At 50.3% G+C, this 13,141-nt stretch overlaps 1 protein-coding gene across 1 annotated transcript in view; it reads left to right on the forward strand.

The window, feature by feature from the left end:
* The window catches only part of SEMA3B (semaphorin 3B), a 65,525-nt gene extending 57,307 nt beyond the window's left edge, over positions 1-8,218 (forward strand). Inside the window, exons 15-18 of the mRNA XM_084839600.1 lie at positions 1,342-1,499; positions 2,173-2,228; positions 3,161-3,300; positions 4,568-8,218. Of these exons, the coding sequence (XP_084695726.1) occupies positions 1,342-1,499; positions 2,173-2,228; positions 3,161-3,300; positions 4,568-5,029 (816 nt within the window). The 3' untranslated portion in view covers positions 5,030-8,218. The remainder of the gene's footprint in view (positions 1-1,341; positions 1,500-2,172; positions 2,229-3,160; positions 3,301-4,567) is intronic.
* The last annotated feature ends 4,923 nt before the right edge of the window (positions 8,219-13,141 follow it).

The raw sequence follows: 13,141 nt of genomic DNA on the forward strand, positions 1-13,141 counted from the left end.
AGTAGGAGAATACCTGGGCAAGAACTGGCATATGTATATGTTTTCCCTAATCAAGAGGGTTTATGTGGGTCTAGCCCTCATGATGTTGCTTCAGCTCCTTCAGGACATCCTACCACATCCTCCTGTGTTTGGTTTAAGCAGCAGGGATGCAGGCTTCCCCTGAGAAATGGTCCCTCACAGAGACCAATAGAATTGTCTTGTTCAGAAAGTAACTCTTGATTCCGTTTCTTACCTGTCCGCAGCCTTATACTCAAGTACCACATTGCCCCATTCCTAACAAATAGGAAGGAGTAAAAATCTACAGAGTTTATGGGACACCCTACTGGATGTCTTATCTATAATTTGGGAGTTATTGGCTTGTATTAATTCTGCTGTCATTTCACATATTCACGACAGTGGTGTCTTAAAGCCTTAGCCAGAGCTGGTACTTGCATTCTTAAGGCAGCAGACTTTTAGGTGCAGAAGATGGTGCCTCTCCACAGAACTGCATCTGCCAGTGCCAGCACAAGCTCTCCCAGCACCTGAGGCTGGAGAGCACACATGTGCTGCCACCACCTTTGTCTCCCTCTCTCCCTGCCCAACCCACATTGCTGCCACATCTGTCTCCCTCCTTGCACCGGGGTGATCTCCAGGTACACCCCTCCCACAATGCCTGGCTCTGAGGAAGGACCCCTCAGAGCCAGGCATTTGGATGTGGACAACTCTCTGAATAGCTGCGGTGGCTGCGTTTCCAGCTGGTGCAACTCTGCAACAAGCCTGCCCACCAGTTTCCTCTGAGGATCTGCAGAGTGAACCAGAGGGCAGGTGGCTGCTCTGGAGAGCCCCACCAGCTCTGATCTCCTTCTGTGGCAAATTCCACAGCTGGATAGTGGCTCCTGCAGCTCTCTGGCACACCCACTGCAGTGCTGCCTCACTAGAGTGAGGTGGTGGCAGCACACAGCAGGTCCTCCTGGCAGGAAGGGGAGAAGCAATTTGCTGCTGTTCTTCCACTCCACCACCTGAGATGGGGGCTTCGTTGCGCCTCATGAGAGGGCCAGCCTTGGCATCCACAAAATACTTAGCAGACAGATCAGGAGAGAACACATCGCTGATTTCTGTTCATTCCATCTATCAATCCGTGCCGTAGTACTCTCGATTGCCCCTAGGCCAAGCAACTAGTTCCCACGCTGTGGACTTCCCTCTGCCTCTTGGAAGGGCTAGTGTCAATCTCCCTTGGACTGTGGCACTCAAGCGGCTGAAGTGGGATCTCGCTGCTTCCTTGAGTCAGCTGTGACCCTGAGGCAAGCAGCAGAAGACCTTGAGCAGGCCTCCACGGGGCTGTGTGGCTTTGTCTCCTAACAGCAACAGCTCTACATGGGCTCCAGGACTTCCATTTCCCAGCTGCCCTTGCACCGCTGCGGCATCTATGGCAAAGCTTGTGCAGAGTGCTGCCTAGCGAGGGACCCCTACTGTGCCTGGGATGGCACCACCTGCACTCGCTACATGCACAACACCAAACGGTAGGGCCCACTGACTGCGGTGCCCAAGAGTGCTTTCCTCTGGGTGGCAGGACTGGGGGGCAAGGGGATGGGGGGAGCCTGTTTGCTGGGGCTGGGGCTGCCCACTCATTTGCTGTCAACCAGCTGTGATCTGGCTTGGGGAAGTCTCTGCCACTTGCTATTGGCATGCCTTTCACAGCGCCCAGTCAACAGCAGTGCCCAAAGGAGAACCTAGAGGGACATGGTGACCTGCATCCTGACATCGTCCCCAGACACAGCCTTGCCACGACTAGTCCATTCTTAACCTGCCTAAGAGCATTCTCCTGTGAGCCCACCAGAGGACTCAGCTGGTATATGGAACAAAGCAATGCCTAGGGTTGCACGGGTCAACCTAGGGTCCCAGCCATGGCATTCAGCTGGATCTGTCTTTCCTGGAGCAGTACAGGATATGCATAGTAGGGTCTCACCTCTAAGGTGCTATGACTGGAGCACAACAAGCAGAAGAGTACTCTGTATGTGGCTGCTCCATGGGAAACTGGCTGGTGGCTGCACACTCATCTTCTGGAGAAGTGCACCGTCCCCCCCGCTCCATCCTGCCCCAGAAGTGCAGCGTTCCCTGCTTTGGATCCTGACAAAACATTCTGCTCTCTTTCTCTCCCTCTCTCTCTCTCTCTCTCCCCCTGCTTCCTGGCAGGCGGTTCCGGCGCCAGGATGTGAGGAATGGGGATCCCAATTCGTTGTGCTCTGGAGGTGAGTGCAGTTAAACCCCACACTCTGCATCCTTTGCACCCGATTCAGCATGTCCACCATCACCAACAATGTCAGACCAAGGGCAGCCTCAGAACAGTGTGGTTCCCTTACTGCAGCCTCCCCCAACCTGGCGCTCTCCAGATGTGTTTTACTACAATTCCCATCATCCCCAGCCAGCATTAGCCATGCATTGAATGAGTGCTAGATACACTGAGTAGAACTTGTTTCTTCCCACAACACATATGATCTCTCTCTCTCTCTCTCTCTCTCTCTCTCTTTCTCACACACACACACACACACACACACACTTTTATCTCACAATGGCCATACAGGATTTAATGCCAGAACCAGAGAAGTGCCAAGAGAGGGAGAGTCTGTGTGTTACTTTGTAACTGTGGGCAAGACGTGGAATAGATAAAGGAACAAACTTGAAACTAGTTTCTTCTAACTGCTTCCTGTTCCTTTTCCATGCAGTAATGTAAAAGACAAGAAACTAGATGCCTCCATTTATATATATGGATGGATGGATGGATGGACGGCAGGCAGAGGGACAATTCTACGCCACTGAGCAGAATTAATTCTTTAAGCAGAACTAACTCAAAGCTTAACTGCCCACTTAACAGTAAAACAAATTCTGTCCCTCCCTCTTCCTGCGGAGAAATACACCCTTCTGTACACACATGCCCTGAATTCTAGGGGCCATATCTCCCATGCATACCCAGGACCTCTTCCTGTATCCAAGGGTGCTTACCTTTGTACTCCAAGAACTGTAACCCTTTTTCACCAACTTGAGCTCGCATTTGATGCTTCATTGGCCTGCATTGGGTACATGCACACCTGTTTGCTCCTGTCTTTCCTCACCTCCGTGTGTTAACTGATGGGCCCAGGTTCAGTTCCCCTAACTTGTGCTACCCCTTGCTGTTTCTGTGCAGATCCCCAGCGAAGCAGTGTGCCAGAAAAGAGGCTATACGGAGTGGAAGGCAGCAGTGCCTTCCTGGAGTGCCTCCCGAAGTCCCTGCAGGCTGAGGTGGTGTGGACGTATCAGAAAACCAGCAGCAACCCCCGGAAGGAGGTATGCATCTGGCTGCTGTGTGCCTGTAGACTGGTTGGAACAAAAGAGAAAGAAGGCTGGAAGAATCCGGTGATACTAATTTGCTGGAACTACTTCAGCCTTCAAGCTTTTTTACACGAGGCATTTATCCGGCAATTGTCATTCCCTACTCCCAGTTGTTTACAGTTCCTTAGATGATGACATGAGCCTTCAGTTTCTCTTCTATATCTAACTAGCACTTTTAGTGAGTTTTTCTGGAGCAGGGAAACTGTGGCATTTAATTGTGAAAGCAAAAGAAATGCGATTTCCTCTTGTGTATTTGTGCTATTCTGCTATACCACAGTGCCCCCTAGAGGTTATGAAGCAGAAAAGAAAACACTCCTTGTGTAGTGCTCACATCTCAATTCTGAGATGAAACCGAAAGTAGATGCAGCGAATTAACAGCCTCATGTAGAAAATCTAGGGATGGTGGAGAATTCCACCACGTACCCCAATGAGGCCAGATTCTAAAGAATCCAGCCCCCTGGAGTCCGTGGTGGAACAGAACACTTACCTCTGCCTCCCTGCGGAATCCTCTTCGGCCGGTCCTATGGCTCCAGAGCACCAGCGATACAGCCGCCATGCCATATCGCTGGCTGAGGGGGATTGACTGTGGATGCAAATGGCGTTAAGGACGCCATTTGCGGCCGTAAAGGTCTTAGTTTAAGGTAAATGCAGCCGTAAATGGCTGCATTTAGCTTAAACTAAGACCTTTACAGCTGCAAATGGTGTCCTGGACGCCATTTGCATCTGCAATCAATCCCCCTCAGCCAGTGATACGGCATGGCAGCCATATCGCTGGTGCTGCAGAGCCGGCCGGCGGCTCCGCGGAATCACCATGGAGCGGACCCGGCTGAAGAGGATTCTGGGGGGAGGAACGGATCGCCTCCCCCCAAGGGCGGATTCCCGGCCAGACCAGCAGGTAGGGAATCTGTCCATCCCTAAGAAATTCCTTTCCCAGCCCCCTTTGTCTCACAAACATCTTCCTGTCTCCATTCTAGCTAAGGCTGCACATGTGATCTATAGGCCAAGATGCTCTGCCCTCCATCTCCTTTGGTCAGATCATCTGCCCTCCTTGAGCTCAGACCCCCATCCCTTGTAGCCTGGACCTGCCTCCAAGGAGAATGGCCATTCCTCCTGGTTCCTGAACTGAAGTTCTTATCTGTCTCCTCTCAATCCCTTACCCATCTGGACCTCCTTTCCCCAGCTCCGCTCTCAGATGCATTTCTCTGTGTTCGTTAACCTCCAGGTGCTGCTGGACGATCGGGTCATCAAGATGGAACGGGGAATCCTGTTGCGCAATGTGCAGCGCAAGGATGCGGGCTTCTACCACTGCCACGCCACAGAGCACGGCTTCACCCAGAGCCTGCTGCATCTCCAGCTTGAAGTGATCTATGCCCAGCAGGCCGACTCTCTCTCCCTCTCCTGGGAAGAGGAGCCCACAGAGCCCTTCCATCGCAAGGTCTGGTACCGAGATTTCTTGCAGCTGGTGGATCACCCCAACCTCAGCACCATGGACCAGGTGTGTGAGCAGCTGTGGAGCCGCAAGAGCCACCAGCCCAAGAAGAAGCTGCCATTGCCCCCTCCGCTTAGTGTCAAGGCCAAGACTCACAAGTGGAAGCACCTGGAGGAAAAACGGAGAGCCCGCAGCCGGAGAACACATGAAGTGCCCCGTGCGGAACGGGGACCCCGGAGCACGGACATCTGGTGACCAGCAAGGAGCGCAGCTGGACAACCTCTATGCTGGCAGGGGGCCAGGGGAGCAGGGGGGAGTGTGGGAAAAAGGGTGGTGGGAGAAAGAGAATAGGACCATGTGTGGCTTCTGTGCCTTGGTGTCGAGGGCGTCCTTCCAGACCGTCTCCCCAGAGTCCTGGATTCTACTTCATGCGTAGTTTGTAGGGGACTGTTGCTGTCATAGCGATTTAGCTGCCGCTCTTCAGAACCTGGCACAAAACAGCAGAACCTGACAGAAGTGAGGGGCTCTGCAGCCCACAACACACAACCAAAGATGGAGGCACCGGTCTCCAAGGACCAAATGAGTAGAGAGGCTGTAGCCTGTGCCCCCCTGTGTCGTAGAAAGTAGAGCTGGAGGGATACGTTGCGGGGGCTGCTTCCCCCAAGGATCTGCCGGCTGCCAAGGTGAAATCTAGGGACTGAAGTGCCCTCCAGCTCTGGAGCTCCCAGTGATGCTCAGACTTCATCCTCTGACAAGGACAGTGCCTCCATGCATCTTGCAATGAGAGCCGAATGCCCCTGCCCAAAACTCTTCCCCAGCAGGCAGGGCATCGCCCCCCTTTCCTCTTCCTCCCCTAACCAAGCCTACCTGCCTTGTGGGCGTACATGTAGCAATGTGCTCTCCGCCTCCAGAGACACGCGAGAACCACTGATGTATTTATTAACAGGTTTGTTTACTGATGAATGTAAATCCACCGCCAGGTGGCCCACTGGGCTTTAGCCTTTGGCTGAAAGAGCAGGACTGTGGTTGCCCAAAGGACTATGGGTACATTTCCGGCTGAGATTTTTCTGATCGCGTGCATGCGTGTGTGTGTGTGTGAAGGTGTTGCAAACCGCCTGGGCCGCACCCCTCCCCACAGGTGCCAAAAATAAATAATTAAAAAAGAAAATTTAAAAATGGCATCTGTAACGGCTACGGAGCACCCAAAGGGTCAAAATTAGTTTGTTTCCATTGGATGCTCCCTAGCAGCTACAGAGTGGCAAAAGGAAATAAGCTAACTGACCCTTTGGGCGCTCCATAGCTGCTACAGATGCCCTTGGGGGTGGATTACACTGATTTCAGAGTGCAAAAGGGATGGCTGGGGCCACATGCGACCCTTGGCCCACATGTTGCCCACCCCTGTTGTATAGACTTCAGGGGATTCTTCATCAGCCTGAGACCCTTGCAAGGGGCAGGAGAGTAAGAGAAAGATCCCCACCATAAGGAACATTTATAGGGACACCACCCCGCTGTGGCCACTGAGCCGACTGAGAATGAATAAGGAGCTGGTAAAAGTCTTGAAGGTGAGGCCCAGTGATGTGACACAATGATGTATGTAGGATCTCATTGAGATGTGGAGGGAAGCAGCTGCCCCTGCTTGTAAGCATTTGCCTTCTATGGTTTCTGCCAGAGAGACGACAACCAGCCAAGTTTTGCTTCCCACAGAAATCTGCCCTCAGGCCCAAGCCAGCAGCCAAAGCTCACATGTAGCAATGCTTGAAAGGCTGGCCCCATACAGAGGGGTCGGGGAGGAGAGGCGCACAGAAGGAGTCACCGGGTCTCAGGTCCCTTTGAAACCTCCATTTTAGGAGCAGCTTATGAGGCACCTCTGAGGAGGGCCATGGTGTGGTTGTGCCATTGGAGCTAATGTTAACTTCAGCTCTGGGTCAGGTATGGGCAGCCACAGGCATAATTCTAATTTTGCTCCTTCTTATTTACGAAAATGGTGGTTCGTTGTGTTCTTGCTGGTTTCACACTCCAGTGGATAGCAAAAGTGCTTCCTTTTGTCTACTGGCCACAGCTGAAAGGCTTCCTGTGTTGTGGTAATTTGGAATGCCTCAAGCTGAAAAGTCTTAACTCCTAAATCCTAGGCAGACCATGGTCCTGAATTGTTAGACTGCATTTTACCTGACCCCAATATACCAGGTTCTTTGGGAAGCAAATGAGGCTGACACCAGTATTTGTAGTTGCACACCATGCATGTAACATTTATTCAAAGGAAATCCATTACACATTCCAATAGGTCTAGCAAACCATAAGCAAGTTTTAAGTATCCTAGCAAGGCAATCTACCATGCTTACTTACATTTGCACACAATGAGATGGCCAATCTCAAGCATGCGTGTCAGGTGGGACAGTGAGAAGGAGTTCCACGTGCGTGCAGAGTAGGTCCCCTTGGTTACCAGTGTTGTGCCTCCGACTCAGACTTTGCAAGTACTTATAGTCTCACCCCTTCGGGTCCCACCTTCAACTCACCCCTTGGCTGGGCACTCCACCGTTGGCAATGCCTGTCCATTCGTCCCAATGGTCAGCAGCTTTATCTCCATCTGTCACCCTGGTTAGGCCCCGTCTGTGCCTTCAAAGATTGGGTCAGCCCTCCTAGGTTGACCCGTATACCCTCTCAATCTGCTGCCTTTCAGAGAGAATGTAAAGCATTTCCTTACCTTCTCCTCCAGATGTCTTTCAGTCAGTTATGCTTTTTGCTTTTCTCTCCAAACCCCACATACCTTGTACTTGTCTACCGGCAGCCCTTACTTCCACATTCACACTTCCTCATTCATGTAAAACAGGTCAAGCAGAAACAGGTCAAGCAACTAAGAATACAGCATCAGAGAGACAAAGCAGGCCCAAAGCCTGTTTCAATATAGCACTAATTCATCTCCCAAAGAACTGAGGGTGAGCGGGGCTGAATCTCTGGGTGCTGCTTATTCTATAGAAAAAGAGAAAGGTCCAGTCCTAAGGGAGTTGCTGGTACTGGCCTGATCTTGGCAATGTGGTCTCACATGGGATTGGGAGAGATTTAGGGAGGAAGTCTCTGCCACTGACCTGCTTTGTAATTTAAGGTGTTTTGGGCTGTTTCTGTGGTGTACAATTCATCAGGGAAGGGGTGTGGTCAGCACCACTGAGTCCAGCTGAAAACAGCAGCCCTCTAGTGAGCAGGAGGACAGAGCAGGGACCCACAGTCTTCAGGAATGAATGGTTGTTATTAAATTCACACTGCAAAACTTTCCAAAATAGGAAAGCAAGCTTTCGTAGACAGTCCAGCTCTCAGTACCTTGTTCCAGACTTGACAGTCTTGGATGTGAGCTGCCCCTGACTTTTCTTGTCAGTGAGAAAAGTCTGAAATGATCAGACCATCTGAAGCCATAATGAATCCTGTGGGTGAGGGGTGCCATCTTGTCTTTTACCTCAGGTAGCAAAATGTTCTGGGCCAGGCTTGAAGCTCTCCCATATAAAAACTCCCCACTGCACCTAGAAAAGCTAGGTGTTGGGAAGCAGGGCTTGTAGTCTTACCTAGACTTCTTTGTGGCATGCTAGTACACTATGCGTAGGACTTTCCTTTTTCAGGCCCCTGTCTACAGTGGCATGTTCACAAATGGTTTTACTGGACTGTCACTTCTTTTGCAGAGAGAGCCTCAGAGGCCCCTAATGGGCGCTGCTGGAGACCAGAATCCTGGCCTACTTCATCATGGTAATTCCCAAGTCCTATTTATGGCATTAAGGAAACCTCCCCAAACAATGTAGCCACACTGTCTTCTTCCTTGCTTTGTTTTATGGGAGAGGGCTGTCATTTGATGACCGAGTACTTCTTCAGAGTATGAGGCCTCATGTTTGACCCCATTTTCTACCGCTAAGGCTATATGCACTTACCTGGACATAAGCCCCCTTGATAACAAAATCCTAGACATGTACAAGATTGTGCTGCAAGAGGCATATAGGAGAGGGCTTCACGAGAGACAGGATGCCCAAGGTCCTGGAGAGTCATATTTGAGATCTGTCTCCTATATTTTGCACAAAATCTACACATGCCATGGCTGTTGTGAAGAATGTAGGCATGCATAACTTGCCACAAGAAGGCAGGGTAGCTCCTTCTAACCCAAGATACTTTCTTTGTTTAAAAAAGCAATAAAGCTGAAAGCCTGATGGATGAAACTGATATTTGACAAGCACCCCTGGATGCTCTTTTTCTTATTTTTTTAAGCTCTACCACTTCTACTTGTTCCCTTTCCCCCATTGTCCAGGAAGAACAGATATATAAGAATAAATATATTGATCATGTAGTGTATGAAAATCTCAGTTTGGAATCTTTCCATTTTGGCCATTAAGTTTTTTATACTGAAGGAATAGACTGGAGCAATGTGACATGGGGATCCTCTGCAACTATTGCTTGTACCATTCTATATTTTATCTCTGGCTATGGCAAACTAAGGAAAAACAAACGAGTCAAGAGCAAGGACAGGCAATCTTTTTGGGCCGTGGGCACATTTGGCAATTTGAGATACTGTATTGGGCACCACCACAAAATGGCTGTCATGGCTGGCATGGCAAAGGACAAGTAACCTGCCAAAAACCTGAGTACAAGGCAGAGGTCAGGTCTGAATCCCAACACACTAAACAGCTCCATTGAACTCGCAGTTTTCAGCACCAACAGAAACCTACTTCGCAGCAATCCCAGCTGCCAGTAAGAAAATGTGGTTGTGGTTTTTAAATGGAAGGGGTAGGGTACCTTGGTGGGCGCCAAGATGTCTAGAAGCACTTTGGAGCCCATGGGCACCATGTTGTCTACCCCGGTCATGAGAATGGGAAATGTGCAGAGTTGTTTGAAATGAGGTGTAGGTTTGGGCTGTGGTGGCCTATTGGAATCAGTGAGTGGACTGGCCCTATTAGTTTCTGGGCCTCTCTGAGTTGCGCAGCAGACTGTGCTGGATCCAGTGTGGTGGGAATGTATTAACACAATAAAGCAGTCATTTTAACTTCGTGCATCCTGTTTTCCATACACAAAAACCTCACAGAAAAGTGCATAGCATCATTTCAGGTGTTGCCCACAAAAAGCTATCTGTCATCCTCAGTCTAGACATAGACCAGTTCTCATGGAGGGAGACCAAACCTCGCCTTTGTTTATGGCTCCACTGAGCAAAGCACACAGAGCTGCTGGGTTTCACAAAGCCATGTAGCCACCACCTGGGGCTGCAGACATCAGACCACCTGTCATGTAGTAGAATAATTCTGTGGCTCAGCTGTTTTGTGGGAATCCTTTGAGGAGCTGTCTGTCTGTCCAGGGCTGACCAGCTGGGCTCTAAGCTGAAGGGGGCGCCAAACTGACCCTCCCCTGCTGCCTGCTCTCTGATCAGCTGCCCCCTTGAGGCTTGAAACCTTCCTCTCTTGCTCACATGGTGCAGCGAAGTTTGCCCTCCTACCAAGGCATGCGAAGCTGCTATGTTGGGCAGCTGGCTCCGTGAGCAATCTCCCTTCTCTCCCCTACAAACATTATAATCATCCCTCCATGACAGTTTAGGTTGTCACCCCTTTGGGGGGTGCAGGCAACCCACCCTGAGGCATTGTGCAACTGCCACACACTGGGGGGAGCTGGAACCAGCCACCAGGCCAGCATGCTCTGCTACCCACCTGCTGCCCATTGCACACGTCAGAAGGACACAGACACGCTAAGACTGTGGCAAAAGAGAAACCTCTGGAAATGGGGGGGAGCAGAATTTTTTAAATTGTGTGCTTGGCTGTTGAGAAGAGGTGAGGAACAGACATTTGCAAAAAAATGAAAAGAAGGGGGGAATAGATGGATTGCAGAAATTAAAGTTGCAGGATGCTGCTGGGATACTTCTATCATGTTCAACAGCTGCAAAGTAATAAGATGAGTGCCTATAGGGATGTATAGAGTGCCTTCCTTTAGTCATGTATAACTGCAATTCAGTCACACACAAAGCCATGATCACTACTATACCAGCCAAGCTTTTCATGGGGTGACAGACATGGTTACAGGTGCTCATTTTATTTTAGAAGTGTATTATCAGGGTTACCAAATTGTGCTGTTGTTTTTACTCTTAACATATCAGGAATGTAGAAGCAGTTGTAAAGTATGGGATAGCCAGGGGAAGTGGGGAGAGAAATTTCCGTTGTGTGCTTCACAATTGAAGTAACACACGACTGCCTTCTTGTTCTCCATTAAGTTGACAAAATAATTTTAAGCTGAACCTGACACAGCACTGGCACAAGCTCTCCCACTGCCCGAGGCAGGAGAACACACATGCCGCTGCCCACCACTGTTGCCAGCACGGCCATATCCCCCGTCCCGCTGCTCCGTTCGTCTCTCCTTCCTTCCCCCCACCTGCCGCCACTCTGTCCAGAAAAGCAGCCAGCATGGCTCTTCAAAGACCTGGCCAGGCCCAAATGACTGGCTTGAGGGGGTCCTTCCTCAGAGCCAGGCAGTGTGGATCCCTGTAGATCACCCATCTGCCCGCCACTTGCTCTGAGAGGTTCTGCAGAGCAGGTGGTGGCAGTGGCAGCAGCCACAGCAACAGCAACAGCAAGGAGGAGAAGGCGATCGCTGGCTACTAGGCTTGAGGGCTATGTGCTACCTCCAGTACCTGAGGTGCTATGCCTATGTACACCAGTGGCTGGGGAACGTGGGCGGGAGGGTGCTGTTGCACCCATGCCCTGCTTGTGGGTTCCTGGTCAACAGCTGGTGGGCCACTGTGTGAAGAGAATGCTGGACTAGATGGACCGTTGGTCTGATCTAGCAGGGCTCTTATGTTCTTAAGGGGTTAGGGAGGACAGTGGGATGCATGCCGGCGGGGGGGGGGGGGGGCAGCACATAGTGGCAGCAGGTCCTCCTGGCTGCTCCTTCCATTCCACCACCTCTGGTGGGTGCCTCACCCTGTTTCATGGGAGGGCCGGGCCAGAGGAGAAAAAACTTACTGAGGCAACTTTCCAAAACTACCCAATGAGAACCAAGAGTGCTCAATGGGGATGGAATGCTGACTGATGGAATGGGACATGGTGGGCAGGAGATGGAATGGAGTAGCCCGAATAGGACCGATCCATTCTACAACATTTTGTTGCAGATCCCACTTGTATGAAGTATAACTGTGGCATGATTTTCTGTGCAATCTATTTAAACCTCTCCAAAAGTTTCTTACATTAATGGAAGCTGGGACACATAGAACTGCAAATAGCTTCTAAACATTGGATGCTCAGAACTGGACATTGCTATTTGCAACTGCAGCAAGGTAAGCAATAGTACTAATTAGAACATTGCCTCTCATCCAATCTTGAGTTCTTGTACCTTTAAGGATGCAGTGATAAATACGTATATTTACTTAGAGATAAATCTTTGAAATCTAAAGTAATTTGATTTTAGGAAAACATGGTTAGGATCAAGCTTGTGCCACCCCCACCCCCAAATTATTCGAGTGGTGAGAACTCCAGGGGTGCAGCACTACTTAGTTTCATTTGGAACAAGGTCACTGGGATGCTTATGGCATTTTTTAATATTTGCATTCGTGTACAAATATACGGGTTGAGCACAGGGCGAGATTCAACTCGGACCTCACTGTGTTTCATTGCCCTCTCTCGGCTGCCTGCCTTTCTCCCCTGACACAACACATTCCTTAGCAGGGAAGGGCCACAGGATGAGTCATCTCCCCACTTCTTTGGTCCATTAAAAGGTAAAGGTGTCCCCAGCCAGTCGTGTCCGACTCTAGGGTGTGGTGCTCATCTCCATTTCTAAGCTGAAGAGCCAGTGCTGTCCAAAGACGCTTCTGTGGTCATGTGGCTGGCATGACTGAACACACAGGTGCACAGAACGCTGTTACCTTTCCCGCTGAGGCGGTACCGATTTATCTACTTGCAATTTCTTGCTTTCGAACTGCTAGGTGGGCAGACGCTGGGACTGACGACGGGCACTCGGGTCTTGAACTGCTGTCCTGCTGACCTTCTGGTCTGCAATTCAGCGTCTTAACCACAAAGCCACCACGGCCCTTCTTTGGTCCATTAGCAGCTGGCAACTGAAAAGTTATCTGCTGCTAACTTGAAGTTATGCCGAGTCATGTCCAGATCACAATCCTGTATCTGTTACCTAAACTCTTGCTAATCCTGGCTGTTTTGCGATTGGAGTCACTGAATTAAAGGGGGGTTCCCGCAAGGTTATCTAGACTACACAAAAGTACATGGCAGGCTGCAAGAGTTTCAGTTAAGGAAAGATCTGCTTGGGACCTTCCCCCACTCAAAAGGCTGCAGTGATCAAATGTACGTTGCCCTCTCCCTTTTGATCTAATGTAGACAGGTTGAAATGGGTGGGTGAATGTGTGTGTGCACA

Source organism: Heloderma suspectum, chromosome 2 (assembly GCF_057233095.1).
Source record: "Heloderma suspectum isolate Gila_16-S chromosome 2, 16-S_ref, whole genome shotgun sequence".
NCBI lineage: Eukaryota > Metazoa > Chordata > Lepidosauria > Squamata > Helodermatidae > Heloderma > Heloderma suspectum.